The 16,886-nt window shown below is 40.0% G+C and overlaps 1 protein-coding gene across 14 annotated transcripts in view; it reads right to left on the bottom strand.

Moving 5' to 3' along the window:
* The window catches only part of KIAA1217 (KIAA1217 ortholog), a 323,146-nt gene that overhangs the window by 48,400 nt on the left and 257,860 nt on the right, over positions 1–16,886 (bottom strand). For 12 of the 14 annotated variants that reach the window (XR_010922379.1, XR_010922380.1, XM_067562372.1 and 9 more), the window contains 3 exons: positions 10,188–10,292; positions 9,607–9,656; positions 1,128–1,297 (listed from right to left, as the gene is read on the bottom strand). Coding sequence is in view for 12 of the 14 variants with exons in the window: in XM_067562372.1 (XP_067418473.1) it covers positions 1,128–1,297; positions 9,607–9,656; positions 10,188–10,292 (325 nt within the window). In the remaining 2 variants the exon portion in view is untranslated. The remainder of the gene's footprint in view (positions 1–1,127; positions 1,298–9,606; positions 9,657–10,187; positions 10,293–16,886) is intronic. The other 2 variants (XM_067562378.1, XM_067562369.1) reach the window with 1 other exon arrangement.

Here is a 16,886-nt window from a genome sequence, read left to right as displayed (position 1 = left end):
GACCTTCCTGTCCCCTCCTCAGCTGGTAGTCACCAGTATTACACTTCCTTTCTTGGCAAGAGGGCAAAGACAGAGCACACTGTATGTTCTAATCTGGGCTAACATCACTCTGCTCCATAATAAACCAGAATTGCAAAAGGTTTGAGGTCACTCTCAAGGTGGGGCATCCTGCATGGCAGAATTGTTAGATGGCTGCTCCTCTATCCATCCTGTTTTACAAGAATACATTTTACATTTCCTGTGATGAAATGTTTATCTAATATATAGACACCACATTTTTTTCTTCAGTCTTCAGTTAGGCGAAGGACTGAAGAACTGAACAGATATTTCCCCAGCGTTTGGGGTGAGTGGTATGTAGTTACATATTGTACACTGAGTGCGTGTGTCAGATAGCCTGCTAGGACTTCTGAACTGAAATCTGCCGTCATCAGTAACATTTGAGAATCTCAAATTGTTTCTCATCATTTTTGAAGTGCTGACACTGTGTAGGTCATGGAAATATTCGTAAAACACAGATATCACCATAACAGAAACAGTGTTCTTGGCTCCCACTACATTATTCTTTTTCTTTTTGTCCACGAGGAGGTTGCCTACTTCTTTTGGTCTCTGAGAATCAAAGCCCCTAAAAATTGTTCAGCTCATTTACAGACCCAAAATTATTATTCATGTAAGGTATTTATTCAGGATGGTAAAAATTACTAGATTATAAACATTTTAGGGCAGAGACTGTGTCCTCATATATGTTTATATGTCACAAGGCACACTGGGGTCCTGATCTAACGAGACTTTTGACACTACTGATTTATAAATACTGAATGAATGAATAACTAACTAACTAATAATAGGCAGGAAGTTATTTTTCTGGATCTTTCCAGTACTATAAAGTGAGGTACTTTTCTTACTTATTGGAACGTGAGAGGTTCATACATTACAGTAGTGTGTGCCTGTGTCTTTGTGACTTTTGGTTTTCCTTTTTCTCCATAGCTGTAGTACTTAAGACAACACTTACACAAACGACAGAAGAAAGAAAAGGCATTCAAAGGCACAATGTCTTATTCTCTTATCCCCAGGGAAATGCTCTCAAAACTGGGATATGTGCTCATGCAAATGAAGAGATGTGACCATACCTGTAGCTGCCTCATCTGATGCAGGTGCAGCCGAAGTTCTGACACGTTGCATCTCATATCATGTAGGCTGATTTGCATTGCTGGGGAGCCCACAGGGGCAGCGTGACTGATGATGGTAGTTGACTCAGTAGTTGCTAGTGAATTCTTTCCACCAGATACGTAGGCAGCTCCTGCAAGTAATGCCAGCAAAACTCTTTAGTTTATGAAGAGTGAAGGTCCCACCACATTTTCCTCCTCACTGTGAGCAGAGCAGATTCAGTGTGTATCTTAAATGGATGAAGATGGCTAATTTCAGACATCACCACTAATTATCTATCAAGTGGCTGTGACTTCTTCAACCAAAACACGATTTTGAAGTGAGATATCTGAGGGCCCATCTGTGTTGAAACTTCAGCCAGGTCAGGGGACATGGTTACCGAAGGGCTGTCCCCCAAACTGGTTACCACATGGTTCCATTTTGTAGTATGGATGGGAGATTAGCTGTAACTACAAGTCACGCTGACCAACCACTGGACCATCCAGTATCAAACAGAACTGTGCTGAAGCTAGGTTTGGAGATAGCTATGTTCTAACTGGGCCCTCCCGACATGGCTAACATTGTAATGTAGGGGGAGGCAGGCCATTCGTCCCGTTTTAACACAGATGATAGTCCTTAATTTTATATATAATTTTGTCCCGTCCAGTACTGAAATAAAACTGGACATGGTTTATGTCTGGTATCTTAGATGGGCAATGCCATTCTGAAGAGCTCACTGCTCTGCCCCTCGGCGTGACCATGGCAGCTTGCTCTTCAAAATGGCATCCTTCATGCAGCCTGACCTTGCATGCACTGTGCACACAAGGTCATGCTGATGGGGGGGAGGAGGGGAGGGCCCATGCCATTCCTGGAAGTATCAGAGTGGCCAATATTCTGGGAATGTAGCAAAGCGCACCCTATGTAGGAGTCAGTTGAGACTAACTTGATCAGAACACACAAAGATCCTGCACTACCCATGTGTTGACTGATTAACATGGGAAAGAGATTCAACCAAGAACACAGATGTGTGGAAAATGAGCACAGGAAAACATCCTGGTCGGCTACTCAGTGACTAGTTACATGTTCCCAGCTGGCAACTCCACAGGCTTATTCTTAAAAGATATAAACAAGTCACCACCATATTCCCAAAACAGAAATACAATGGCACAACAGATAGACACTATCTAATGGTATGCTGCCCCCACTAATCTGCCCAGCCCCTCATTTTTGATTGCCATCCGTACACAGAACTGCATTTAAAACCAGCACTGCAGAAGACAGGGAAATAATAGTTGTGCAGAACTCTACACATGATTTTTAAAGTAATCACAAAAAGCTGTGAAACTATGTTCTTAACAAAACATTGCTCCAGGAGTCCCCAAACATCCAGCCCACCAACACATTTTGACCAGCCCGCTGAGTCCAGTGGCATTACAATTACATGCGGCCCTTCAAAACATAACGCAGGGGTCGGCAACCTTTCACAAGTGGCTTGCCAAGTCTTCATTTCCCGCTCCCAGCCCCGCCCCTTCCCCCATCCCATCCCTCTCTCTCGTGACGTGGGCCCAGCACCCTGGCCAGGAGCCATTCCCGGCCCCAAGCAGTGCCGTGCAGCAGTCGCTCCTCCCTCCCAGCCCCGCCCCTCTCCCACATTACATGGGGCCCAGCGCTCTGGCCAACCCTTAGAGCAAGACTGAGGTGATGTGGTGCTGGCAGCCGAAAGTCTGGAGACCTCTGCATTATTCCTTCACCAAGCATCAAAGTTAGGCCAGTTCTTTTTACACATATAGTAGCTAGGAAATAGTTTCCTTTATGAAATACAATCAAATCCCAGATCAACAGCCAGTATTCACATTGCATCTGCTTTTTGACATTTCTCACTTACATAACCATATTTTTAATTGTCTTCCTAGTATGTTCTTTCCCCTGAAACAGAGAGTGAGAGACTGTAAGCAGGACCTGCCTCATTTTCTGAATAACTCCACAGTATTATGGGGCCTTGCACACCCCTCTGGTCACAATGGCAAGTCAATCCCATGTGCACAGAGTAAGAGGACGGTATGTCTGCAGGTTTCCTGTCTGACACACCCATTCCTCTTCACTCTAACTCCCTCTGCCACTCTCAGGAAAAACCTACAGCCTGCATAAACTGAAAGCAACTTGTCAATGAAGGTGGGAATCCTTCCTGTGCACAGTAGCTTAGGTTACTATTTGCTTCATTTACTCCCTGCACTATGACAAGTTTAATGAACCCAAACTAAAGCAGAATTGCAAGTTTTTCTTTGCTTGTTATGGGTAAATCCTCAGTGTAGAGAGGGATACTATGCACGAAAATGAAACCTGCATGAAAACGAAGCCTGTGGTTCACACAAAGCACACAAAGATACAGCACAGCCTGCTGCAAACATGCTGTTCCTTTGGCAATAGGTGTGTATGCCTTACCATATTATTTCCTCAAATCCTTCCCACATGGAAGATGTTTGAAAAAAAAGGTGAACTGTCCATTTTCTGATGTGTGTCTTTGTTTCCATTTAAAAATAGGCTAGAGGGTTTGTACAAATCATGTTTATTGGTTTATTTAAATATGTAAGATCAGGAAACAAAGCAGCAATTCCGCTCAGTAAAAGCATGTGTATAATTGACTATGCCCATGCAATATATTGCTGTACCATGCCATGGACTTCCTGATACACGAACAGACAAAAGGCTATTCTAACCCATGGCTTGAAGCTGTAAGGCTATATCTTACTTCAACATGCTCCAGTTAGATCTGTATAGTACTTAAATAACACATCTTCATTTCACTGTTGAGCAAGCTGCCACACAGTTTTTCTACACTTCAGTATCATTCAACACTCTCTTACTTCCAAAGAGCCCCTTTACAAAAAGCAATGCTTGAGAAATAAGCAGCCTTTGTGCTTATTGCTATCCTGTGCACATTTCAGACTGCAGTCTAATATACCTCAATACTTATCTATATATCTGTCAGTATGTATGATACAGCTTTCTTTGCAGGAAAATATCTTACTTTCTCGATCCCACCTGCCACATTTTTTTTTTTTGCATTTTTAAAAGAAGAATATTAAATTCACAAACAAGGTTCTGAAAGCTGTTCTCTAACCGTTCAGATCCTTAGCCACAATACTGGGCAATAGCTCCCATTGTTCAATAACCAAACCAGTGATCAGACAGACAGGCGCAGGCTCCAGACCTATCAGCCCTTACCAAAATCTGGCCCCCAACCAGTACATATATCTTCCACACTTGCCTGTCCTCCTTATAACTATAACTGGATTATGATCTGCTTCCCTGAGGAACAAGTGCCCACCCCCTGCCCAAACCGATCTCTCTCCCTTCCTGCCACCTGGCTGCCATTCCCTTTCACAGGTAGGTCCTCTTGTTTCTTCTGTGCCACACCAACCACCACCATGAGCCTGCATGAAAAGCCTGTTAGCCACGATACCCATTGCTTTCTCAAGCACTAGTGGGAAGTATTTGCAGTACGAAATATTAGCGTAGACTCTCAGCAAGCAGGGGAACGCCCCGGAGGATCAGCACTTGGCTTCCACAGATTGATATTTCATTATAAAGGAAGCAAAAGGCAGCTCAGTGAGAAGATGGTTGATCTGGAGAGTGTAGTTCTCTCTCTTGGAAGCAGGGCCAGGCTACAAACAGGTGATCAGAAGGCCAGCCAGGTGGAGATAAAGGAGAGGAATATCGTTGGCAGGTGGACTGTTATTGTCCGGAGTTCCTTGCTGGAGTAAGGGGGGAACGACATTTAATACAAAATATACTTTGCACTTCTACAGCATTTTACACTGAAAAGCTTCCAAGTATTTTACAAAGGTAATGAACAAAGCTGAATGGCAGCCCAATTTTTAAACCGAGGCACAGAGAATTGAAGTACCTGTTACGTGATCAGGACCAGACAGGTAGTCTGTAGCTAAGCATGGAATGGGACCCAGATTTTCTGACTCATAGTCCTTTGCTTTAGTCACAAGACCATTATACCTCTTCCATTTTACTATCCTTCAGAACACATTTATTTTTCTATCCAAACCACTAAAGGAGGTTTGGGTTTGATCCAGGCTAGACTGAAAGGCAAGATAAGGCCAGTACAAGGTTTTTTCGAACTGGGTTGCCCATTGACTTGTTAAAAAAAGCTCTCACATATTCAAACATCACTACGGAATACTGTGCCACAGTCATTCGAATCTACGGATCCTGGAACAGAATCCACCAAACAAAATAAGAAAATTCAAAGTGAAAGCTGCAACTTCATCACTAATAAGCAGTGGTTCCCAGATTCTGCAGGGTTCTCTAAAGAGCAAATCACCTTACATATTTACATGTGACTTTGCCTGAGTAAACCAGGGGGCATTAAGGATAATGTTTCATTTACAAGAGTCAACAGAACTCAAAGCCTGACATGGTCCACTTTCAACAGGTGTATCCATGGTAAGCGAGCCAACATGGAGGAGAGCATTTTAAGAACACGGTTCATTATATAAGGAATTCACAAAAGGCAGGATCTCCACTGTAAAGCACAGCCCACCAGCAGTGATGGATTAAGAGAGATTCAAGCAAGAACACTGTGTGCATTATGATTACCTCTTCCCCCAACAAATAAAGACTTCTTGAAGTACAGAAAGAAATATATTCCTCCCCTTTTTAGGAAATTCTCAAAGCCCCTTCCCTCCTGCTCTTCCAGGGAAATAGGCAAGTGCAGTTGCCTTTTTGGCAACCTGGACTAATTTATCCCAGCCATTTGAAAAGAAAAACAGGAAGGAAAGAGTGAGGGCGGGTGGGTGTTTGTTGGTGCGTGTATGTCTGGGAGAGAAATAAATCAATAGACAGACTATTTCTAACATGCTTTATTCTTTGGTCACATGCTGTTTCTAGAGAACAGTTTCTGAATTCTCTTGGCTTTTGGGGGCTGAAGTAGTTTATAGGGACATAGTCCTGGGATGCCCATTAACGTCAGTGGGAGTTGCATAACTAAATTTGAGGAAGATCACTGCTTTTTGAACTCTTTTGTGCTGTTTATTATAATTTCTGTGATGTGTGTAACAGAGTTATGTGAAAAAACCAGAACTGAGCCTAAAGGCAAAAACCATGTGAAATGCAGACCATGTAAAAGCATCACCATTTTATTTCTTTAACGTTTCAAGCTAAAATATATTATGTTGGCAAACTAAAATGACACTGCATGCAACTTTTTTGTTTATATGAAATACCATATTCAAGATACCAATATTAAAGCATGAATACCTGTATGTACAATTTAGATGGTTTGGGTTTGTTTCCAATCTGCCTGACCCATATAATTGCTGCCTGACCAAAGTCTCCTGTCATCGCGATACATGATGTGCAGTATATGCTGTACTACATTTATGAGTCACTTTTTATCTTGCACAGCTGTTTCCTTGTTAAGGATGGGAAGCAATTAACATTTCTGCTTACGGGCTCTAGAAGGGATTGCTCAGTCCCTGGTTTTATATAGCTCTGTCTTAAAGTGGTATTTGAAATTGCTAAACATGATGGCTACGTATGTTGTAGTTAAGTGGAATGTTTTGCCTAATGGCCATAACTAATGCATGTCAGAGGCTGGTCAAAACCAAATAAGAATCAGCAAACCTGGTTTTGGAGGGCGAAGGCGGGTTAAAATTCAAATATGTTTGGAGAAAAACAAAGGCATTATTTAGCAAAAGCTGACAAGCTGAGCACAGCTATAAAGGAAGTAGGAGCTCTAATTACCCACATACCTCCCTGGAGCATGTAACACCTCGAACAGAGGCAGACCATGCTTGGTCAGACCAAAGATAATTCTACTATGTAAGGTTTTCAGATATAACCATACTTTAGAACACAGTTACTTAGCAGAGCTTTTTTTTTGTAGACTGTATTTTACTTATCCTTTTATTTAAGAGTTTCTCCCTTCTCTCTTTATTACTACCCCATGCCAGTAAAATCTGATTTCATTTATGATAATAGGAATTGGAATTTGGGCTTAGGTAGTGACCCTCACTTGTGCAAATCTGGGTAAATCTGAACTCTGACCTAGGTGGAACTTAGTGATAGCAGGTAGCTGCATAAATACCAGGTCTCAGGCATGGCTGGGATCGTGATCTCCATCCCTGAACAGTGCTGCAAAAAGGTTTGTGTGAGTTAATACAGGCTCAGGGAAAGCCAGAAGACCTAAAATGTGCATGGCCCCATTATAACAATGCAATACAAAGACAGGGGTAGATTTCAAGTTATTATAAATGCTTTGTTAATATGCAAAATATCAGAAAGAGAAACCTTTCAAACTTTTTAGAATATATGATATATCAGTAAATAGGAGAGGCGCTGTGGTCTAGTGGGAATGGGCACAGTACTGACTGCCAGGAGAGTTCCGGTCATAAAACTGGTTTGTTATGTGGTCTTGGGAAAACATGTATTCCCTTTTTCCTGAGGACCTCCCTACCTCGGTTTCACCATCAGGAAAAAGGGAATAAGTAATACTTGCCAGGGCTATCTTGTACAGGCATTGTGAAGATTAGTTAGTTATTATTGGTACAGTGCTTTGTATATGACAAGATCTATGTGACTGCAAAATATTATTTGTTATAATCATATAATGACAATCAACTGGGGAACAGGATAAGCATGTTATTGACTATGGTCCTACTGCAGCTTCCTAGAAAGACAGATTTTTTTTCTTTAAATTGCCTCTAAAGTATTGAATGGCCATTTTTCTCTTTATAGACGGTACTGTTTTTATACCAAAGAACACTGCCCTATCCATTTAGGGCCAGATCCTGACTTCAGTGGGGCTCCGTGCAGGCTCAGGGGTTCAACTGGAGAGATCCAGTTCTAACATCAGGCTCTTAAATTGTTCTCTGCTGCATATGTTCAAGATTTTCTAGTTCTGGTTTGTTTTTCTATTGGCTATGTTTAATCTGAGGTCATGCTGCAATTTTAGGGAAAGAAATTCTTGGAGTTAAATTAACATCACCATTGGAATGGCTGGTGATTGGTATAATAGAGTTGCTAATAAAATTGTGAGGTTGGCAACCTGTATTCTGTGCCAGGACAGAGTCCTCTTAGCAGAAACAGTGTTGATAACAGTTGGGGAACTGCTTCTGCTTGTATTCAGTGCACGGCAAACAGACATACACACAGGCCGAGAAAGAGATAAATCAATGAATGTTGCTGAAGACTGCCATAGCAACTGACACTTCTGCAAATAATTTGAAGAACTGCAGCGGCACGGCTGCTTCTGTTAGCTGACGTGTTCTTTTGTAATATCCTTATCCACCTCTAAAAATGCCCAGAACTGAGACTTTAAATATGACCTAATCCTGACATATGCCAAATAACCTCAAGTTTTATTGGCTTCACAGGGACTGATGACTACCCAATACATTTTAGGAACATACCAATATTTAGTAACAGATCAATATGGCTTAATAAGAGAATATGTTATCTTGCTGACTACTATGTCTTACTATCATTATATCTATAGCATCTTATTGCCAAACTACCCTTACAGAAAAATCTTACAGAATTTAACAGGGATTAAATATATAGGGCTCTATAGAAATGTAACAGTGGTCTTCAGAGAATGAATAAAAATCTATAGAATTTAATTTAGAATTATATCTTGTCTGTAGGGCTGGTTGGTTTGCTTTAAATACCAACCAAAGGAATTCTACATCAGGGCTAGAATTATCTATTCAATTCTAAAGGCTTGTTTAAACATCCTACAGAAAGGTTGTCATTCTCTGTTAAATTTTATAGGACATTTTCACAATGGATAAACAAACTTTTTTCTCTTACTAATTGACCATTTCAATATATGTAAAAAAGCCATTCAATAATATTTTTAAACATCCCAATAAGCATAAATAGAGTTTTAGTAACAACCCAAGCAACAAGAGCCTGGTCTGCTCTGGGACTGAATGTGGGACCATATAGCCTCCTCATTGACTTTTGTGGCTGCTGTTTCTCTCTGTGCAGGAGCCTGTCTGCAAACTCAGCCCACATCACAGCATCTGCATAGTCTGCTGTGAGCACTATGGGATTTTGGTACCTCACATAGGAAGAGCTTGTTTTGGGTGGAGTTTGGGAGAGTACCACTATTTTTTCCCCCGATACAAGTCCAAATTGGGGATATGCATGATAGGAGATAGACATAGACAGTGAAATTCACCTCTTTTCAGAGAACCACCACAAGGTTTATGCTCTACGTAAACCTTGCTCTGGTTTTCTCCACAGGTGTGAATTTCCCTTTAGAGTTACCATTGGTAACAAGGAACTGACTGGTTCTCACATCCTTTGCCTAAAATACAGCCTTGCCTCTGGCACTATAGTTACAGTTGCACTGGCATTCCCATATATAAGATGTTAATATCTACAGAGCTCTGAGTTACAGCGTATTTCTGTGTATTTTGTACAATTAAAAAAGAATGGTCTTACCTGCACTATCAGTACGGCTCTTACTGGACACGGTTTTCACCATCTTCTCACTAAAGAAAGAAAGCAAGAAGAGAAAAGTCAGCTTTAAAATTTCCAGAATGGATTTTTTCTTGAAACGTTCAAGGACTAGATTTACTGAGATTTGCAGTGAAGTTTATCATCAATAAATAAAAATTACCTTGTCGACCATACAGACTGGGGTTTTTTGTTATTGTTTCAGGTTTGTTTGTTTTTTAATTTAAATTGCTAGTGGACTGTGGATTTGTTTGGGTGTTGGTTTTTTTCTTTCTTTTAAAGCTTTTAAATACAGGTTAAGCAAGGGGTACATTTCCAGCGCAAAGCGCAGAGATTTAGCCGTATTATTCCTATTAACATCAACAAGAACAAAGTGGTTAAATCTCCATTCATTAGCTGGAATCCTTTTCCCCTCTGCCTAACGACCCAGCTCTTACCAAGAGTGATAAAGAAAAGTTTTAAATGTTGAACATTCAGTCTTCTGTTATCACATTAAAAGTTTAATTTTGCTGATTGATCATTACAAATAATTACAGAGAAACAGATTTAATGAATTCTTTTTTTACCTAGAAGCATCTTTGCTATTACTTGTATTTGGCCCTTTTAAAAGCGCAGACTGAACAAGACCAGTTAAACTGGCAATCTGTTTCTCCATGGCTTGCATCCTTTCTCTGTAAGACAAGAGAATTGTTTGTTAAAGCCAGATATATGCACTTTCAGACTCATTTTTCTAGATGAATTATCATCACAGGATTGGAAAGATACCACAGAGTTTGTGCAAAGGCTCATGGGTATCAATTTGCATACACCTTGTTTAAAAGGTTGACCACATCCTGGTTTTAGACAAAGCGTTATATGATGATAAACAGACAATACAAAGACATCTGCCAGGGATAAAAAACAGATGATAAAAAGTACAGATTAAATATAGTGATCTCACAAAAAAGGCACTTAGCTGGTCAACTAATACCTCCTGGAAACTATTGAAAATCATTCTCCCCAGAAACAAACCTGCAACTATACATATATTTCTTGGGTTTTTTAATCTCCATTTGGACTAGAGTTTTACCTGAGTATAATGACTATAGATTAAGGACTTCAGGTTCCTTGTTGTTAATATTTCAACTTTGCTCGTAACCAGAATTTTTGTTTCAGAACCTAAATCAGAATCTGCCCCAGCTGCCTGCTTCCCACCCAAAATCAGAATCCTTTGCATTTGACATCACAGCTGTCTGCTGTGGAAATGATTGCAGTACCACAATCACAGGCATAGGACTTCAGGTGCAGCAAGAAGACATTAACCCTAAAATAAAGAGATCCTATTTTCATACAAATGTCCTAAATAATTTTAAAAAACAGGTGAAAAGAAAAAGAGAACAAATACGGTACATAAGGGCTATTGTTAATATTTACCATGAGGTGTTAAATTATATTAAATTTTTAAATAATTAAATAATAATTAAATAATAAGGACTACATTTTTGGGTAGGGAAGCTGGAGGTCCACACATAATTTTGTACCTATGTTTGCACTTGTAGTTAACATGAGTGTATCTACAAATCAGATAAATGTGATCAGCTCAACAGGTTCCCTTGCACATAAAGTCCTTTGATTTTCGCATGTCCTCATGGCAACTGCCTGCCTGTAGACACATATTAGTGTAGGGCCTCAGGTCTACCTTTCTGAATATTTGACCCTAAATATTTAATACTTTTTATGTTTTCCACATGTACAAAATGTGGCATGATACTATGTATTTTTATCTTTATTTCGCTAGAGAAATCAGTGGGAAATCAGACTAATGCCATTCCAGCACATGCTAAGGACACTTAACCAGGACAATCCATAACAAAAGCTCTCAAAAGATGAGTGGCCTGATACAGCAGTGACACCTCATACTGCTTTGCAGCAGATTTTCACTAGAGAAATTGGAACATTCATGCTCTGGGCCATTGTAAATGAACAGTGCGGACACATCCAGAGTTAAGTTTTGACTACATTATTTTGTCCACATGCCATTTTATAAGTGAGCTAGGCATAAAGCAGTGATTGGTCCCAGTATCAGGTCCCAGTACCAGCTTTAGATTGGTTGGTGAGGAAAAGTCAAGTACGGGTGTCAATATAGGGTAGAACCAAAACAAAATGATTTAGAGGACCACTACGCCACTAGTCACCAGGCATATAGATGGGTTGCCTCACACCAACTCAGAAGATGAAATTCCAGTTTGTTGGGAAGCAATGTGCTGTGCGGACTGGAGGAGATTCTGCATCTCTGAAGCACCCATAAGATGATGTCAGGGAAACAGAACCCCAGAAACATCTGTGATAGATAAGATCTTTACTGAAGGCTGAGCAGATACAGAGAAGCAGAGGGCTCAGTCAGCTGGCATCAATAGATAAAGTCTAGTGTGTCCTTTCATTGCTTTAATACACACATACCTTTGGTTTTCAGGCAGAAAGGCCACTTTATGAACACCTTAAAAATTGTAATGAGCCTGACCTAATTTATTTTAAACAGAAATATGTTGCATTATTTCTGTTTCTACCATTATTGAACTCAGAACTAACAAAAGTGCATCAGACTACAGTAACCTTTGAAACCACCTAGTGGAACAAAGAGCAAACACTATACCTCTGAGGTAAAAATATTCTTACAAACTTTAATGCACCATTCCTGACACTTACTAATGAAAGCAATTTTTCATGTTATCACCAAAAAGGCTTTCTGGATCCAGAATGAACTGGAAGAAGACTATCTGTTTTACTAACATATAAATAACATTGTTTTTCCATCTCACACTTTATGATAATCTGGAAACAATTTTATTGTTCAAATTAAATTATGGCAATACAAATTGATAATGAAAAATTAGGACATATGTTTTTATAAGAGTGGGGGCAGGCAGAGAAGTAGGAGATGATGAGGAATCAAATTTTGCAGTCAGACCAATAGCCCATATTACTGTCACATGGTAAGAACATTAAGGGCGCTAAAGAATGCTACATACATTCCAGAGTTCTTTCTTTTGCAAAAGACAAGGCAGGATTTTTTTTCAATGGTTCTGTCCTTATGTCTTTGTACTGATTATGATCATCTAAGCCAAAAATAGGTGCCTAAAATTAAGCATCTATACAGTTTATACCCAGATTTAGTCGTCAGAATAAAATTTGCCATTGGACCCTGTCACTCAGGATTGTACATAAACATTAACAATAACAACTGCATCTAAATTGACTAGATAATCTATAATTTGTGTTCTATTGGACCCAGTAATGCCTGTGACTCTGTGAAATTGCCTATGTCTGGAGAAGAAGAATATGCTTTGGTATCCCCTCCCCCTCCAGAGGGAATGCGCTGGCAAGCTTTCCTCCCTAAGAATCAGAGGAGGGTTAGAAATAATGTGCTGCTGAGACTCCAGTGGCAGGTTGGGATGCAAAAAAACCCCAGAGAGGAGTGAAGAAGAATGTGTTGCATGGGAGCAGGAAAGAGAAGAATGTGCTGCAACAGCCTTCCTGATTATCCCTCCAACCATCTTAGAGTGAAGAAAGAATGTGCCCTCATCATCCCATGTTCCAAGATTGGCCTCCATCTCCCCCGCAGCAAGGGAGAAGGGGAGGGTTGCTTGTTTCTAGTGTTACCAAAGCAACTGCACATTTTGACGGTACAAATATAAAACAGAACTCGCTGGCATTGATCGGTATGATTTTCATAGGAACACCGAGAAAGCCAGTTGTTGTGTGAGGAGAAGGGCAAAGCAAAGACTGAATGTACACCCAGTTCAAACAGCTTTCTCAAGCATACTTCACACCTTCTGCGCAAGCAGCAAGATGCCTCAACAAAGCAAAGAATTGCTGGAGAAACTCCCCAGTTTTATTCTTCAGACAAGCAGTTTCATAATTCGCTTCCTTAGCCAGTTGTTCAGAAAACAAGACAGTCACAGCCTCACCAATCTCACTCTCTGAGAGAAACACAACAAAACCAAAACCTTGTCCTCCTGAAGCCCATTGCTGACAGCTCCAAGGCTTCAGATTTTATCATTAGGTTTATTTCTCGTGATTCAATTGATCTTTGTGTGGAACAAGTCATCCCCTGTATTGTAACTGCCTGGGTCATTCTGTGTTGGGCACTAAACTCTACTATATTGATACGCTTTTCCCACTGGGAAATATCCAAGCCTTACTTGCATGTTCCTTCTCTTTCCTGAGGGCATTTTTTATGTTCATACTACAAAGCAGCTGCCTCGTGCTTGGTACAGGCACAAACGAGAAATTAAATCATGCAAGCATTCATTTATGTTCACCTCCTACCCTAGGCTACGTGTGCACACCACCTGGAATACACATATTCAAATGACTATTCAGATTCCACCCCAGGAGAAACTTAGCATGTTATCCTAGAGCAGGCTTTTTCGATGCGATATTTTATGTCTAAATCAAGTTACAGAGTCTATACGATTCACCGAGGACCAAGTCAGATACAGGCAAAGATGTATTTCCTTCTATTTAACCATGTCAGAAGAGCAGATGTTAAAAATTTTCACTTCATAAAAGAATTTGGCTTTTTTATTTGGCTTGGAATTTTTGTGTGAACTGCTTCTAGGTAGCGGGAAAGCCTTGCATTTCTCAATTGCCAATTAAGAGTGGTATCATCAGACCTCAGCCAGCAGGAAAGGTGGGAGGGATGCAGGAACTCCAGGGAGGGTGTAAAGCAAAGTGTAATGGGAATACTCTGCTTTCTGTCCCCAAGTAAAAGGATGCACATAATTAAAGATACGTTTGATTTTCTGTGTACCTTATCATACTTCTCAATCATCTTATAATAAAACCAGAATCAACCTCTCTCTCACCTACACTCTAAATTGAAATGAATGCTTTTAAACATTACTGGGCGCAATAATCTTTGGCAATTCTTATACATGAGTAATTATCCCGCATCAGCTATAGGAAATGAACGTCTTGGTCACATTCCTCAAATAGCATGGTGCAGATGCCATTCCCCTGTATTATGTAAGTAATATGGGTTCAGTCACTTGGCCTGGCTTTCATCAGATGAACTGCATGCAGAGACATTATATGTGATTCTGCCCATCCACAGATGGATCTCACTGCTAGCATTCCTTCTGGCATAACACGGGATGCAAATTAGAACATGCCTTTTACATGGGTCCAACATGCACTGCCTTCTGTAGTTAGCCAACTCTACTGGCAGGCTTGGGGACAGAGCTGTGGCCACCATACCACCTCACTCTTTTTGGAGAGGCTAGTGCTACAAGTGGTGATAGCATGGAGTAGTGACTCTGCTCCCCACAGTCTCTGTGAAGAAGCGTAAGGTAGGGAGAAAACTTCTCGGAGACTTTCCTATCACAACCAGTCAGAGCCAGCCACAAACAGGAGCTACCTACCATAAAAGCCAGGTACCTTTTGTGTTTGGTGGCCAAAAGTGGAGGCCTATATAGAAAATATTCCTAGGACCAGTAAAAGCTCACTTAAAATCACCTGCTCTACTATGTTTGATTGCAAAGCATAAGACAAGGAAGGACCCACAGGATGTAAATCAGACTGGTCAATTATCTGGTCGATTTTGTCCAAAGGATCCTGTAGCTAGAGAGTCACCTGACTAAAGGGGTAGGGAATGGGGTGAGTTTGTGAGATCTTCAGGCCACATCACTGTAATACTTTCTCATAAACACATTCCTCAGTGCATTGGTGATGGGGCTCCCACTGTTCACAACTGTGCTGAGGATGAATTACATAAATGGCTTTATTCGGTTCATTGCTGGGTCTGCCCATACTCAGCTGTGTCATGCAAGACAGTGGTTTTATGATTGGAATGACATATACTATGGCCTTGGATATGGCCATCATACTTAACTTACTATCTAAACACAAGCCTCAAGAGGTGAAATGTGACTGCATTGGCTAAGAGAATCACTTCTACTGCTTTCTTTTTTTTCACTTGACCTTAACATCCATCAGGACTCTCATGTGGCATAAAAAGGAGAGGGCAAAAATATAAGCTCAGAAAAGTTTAATAAATCTCAGAAAACTGTATTTTTATTGCAGGAAAAATGTGTTGCACAATTATATTGGTATTTCAGTACCTGATGACAATTGAGTAACAACACGGATTATTTACACAGTACTATTAAATTCTCTGGAATTTTACAACACCTAAGTGTTGTTTTATATGCAATGTAAATAAATAATAATGCCATTTCATTAAGTTAATTTAGACTAACTGTTGAAAAATATCAACTTCACTTCCAATCTCTTAGGATTCGTAGATCTGCATGGCCTACAGTATTCTTCAGAATTAGCCACGATGAGCCATCCAAATGGGCCATACAAAAATCGAAGCAAATCATCTTTAAAATTGCACATGGCCACTCACTAGCAAAATTAATTATTCCTCTTCTGAGTCTCAGATTTAAGGAATTATGAGTCCTTAAAGATAAAACAGTTGCAATCTGTTACGTTTCCATTATAATCAACATGACAGGAAAGTTTTAATATTTCTTTTTCATGAGAAAGTTCAGACATTTTAATTTTTTTAAGTTCCAGATGACACAAACTTTTTTTTGCACCACTCTAAAACAAGAGTTTGTTACACAATTATTATGACAAATGAATTAGTCCAAGAATTAATTCGATGCTTAGGTACCATGGAAGGAGCTACCTTGGAAATAATCAAGATAAAATAAATAGAAGAAAAAGAATTATCTAAAACAAAACAAACATTAAACCCCAAACATTAATCTTGACAAACTTGTTAGTTAGGACATTGATTTCCACAGTATATAATTAACATGGGGAACTCCAAAGGGGTGATGGAAACTATTTGTGATTACCTTTTCTTGGCCGCATTCCATCCCTACTGACAACGAAATCCCAAAGGCAATCTCCCCCCCACCCACATTGTCTTCAGCAAAAGCAGGATATGTTTTTAAGAGGTCAAACATACACAACTTCTAGACATGCTAGTGCAGCACCAGTTTTTTTCTACCTGCTCATTTCATCCCAGGGAACAGAAAAATTCAAGGAGAATTACAGGGAGAAGAGAGATTTAGTCAAAATTCTATCTCCAGTATCCACTTAAATTTCTTCTCTGCATTTATGCTTAATCAGTACGTTTCATCTGGCCAAGAAAGAGCTTAGGATACTACTACTTCAAGGTAAATTCTAGGAATAGGCAGTACAAATCACACTTTTTTCTTCTTAACACAAATTAGATTGTGACAGTACTAATAGCAGCATTTAGACAGCTG

This window comes from Emydura macquarii, unplaced genomic scaffold, assembly GCF_026122565.2.
Source record: "Emydura macquarii macquarii isolate MOO-44397 ecotype Brisbane River unplaced genomic scaffold, CSIRO-AGI_Emac_v2 contig_2422, whole genome shotgun sequence".
Lineage (NCBI taxonomy): Eukaryota > Metazoa > Chordata > Testudines > Chelidae > Emydura > Emydura macquarii.
Note: the sequence above shows the minus strand (reverse complement) of the source record. Positions and strands in the feature narration are given on the sequence as shown.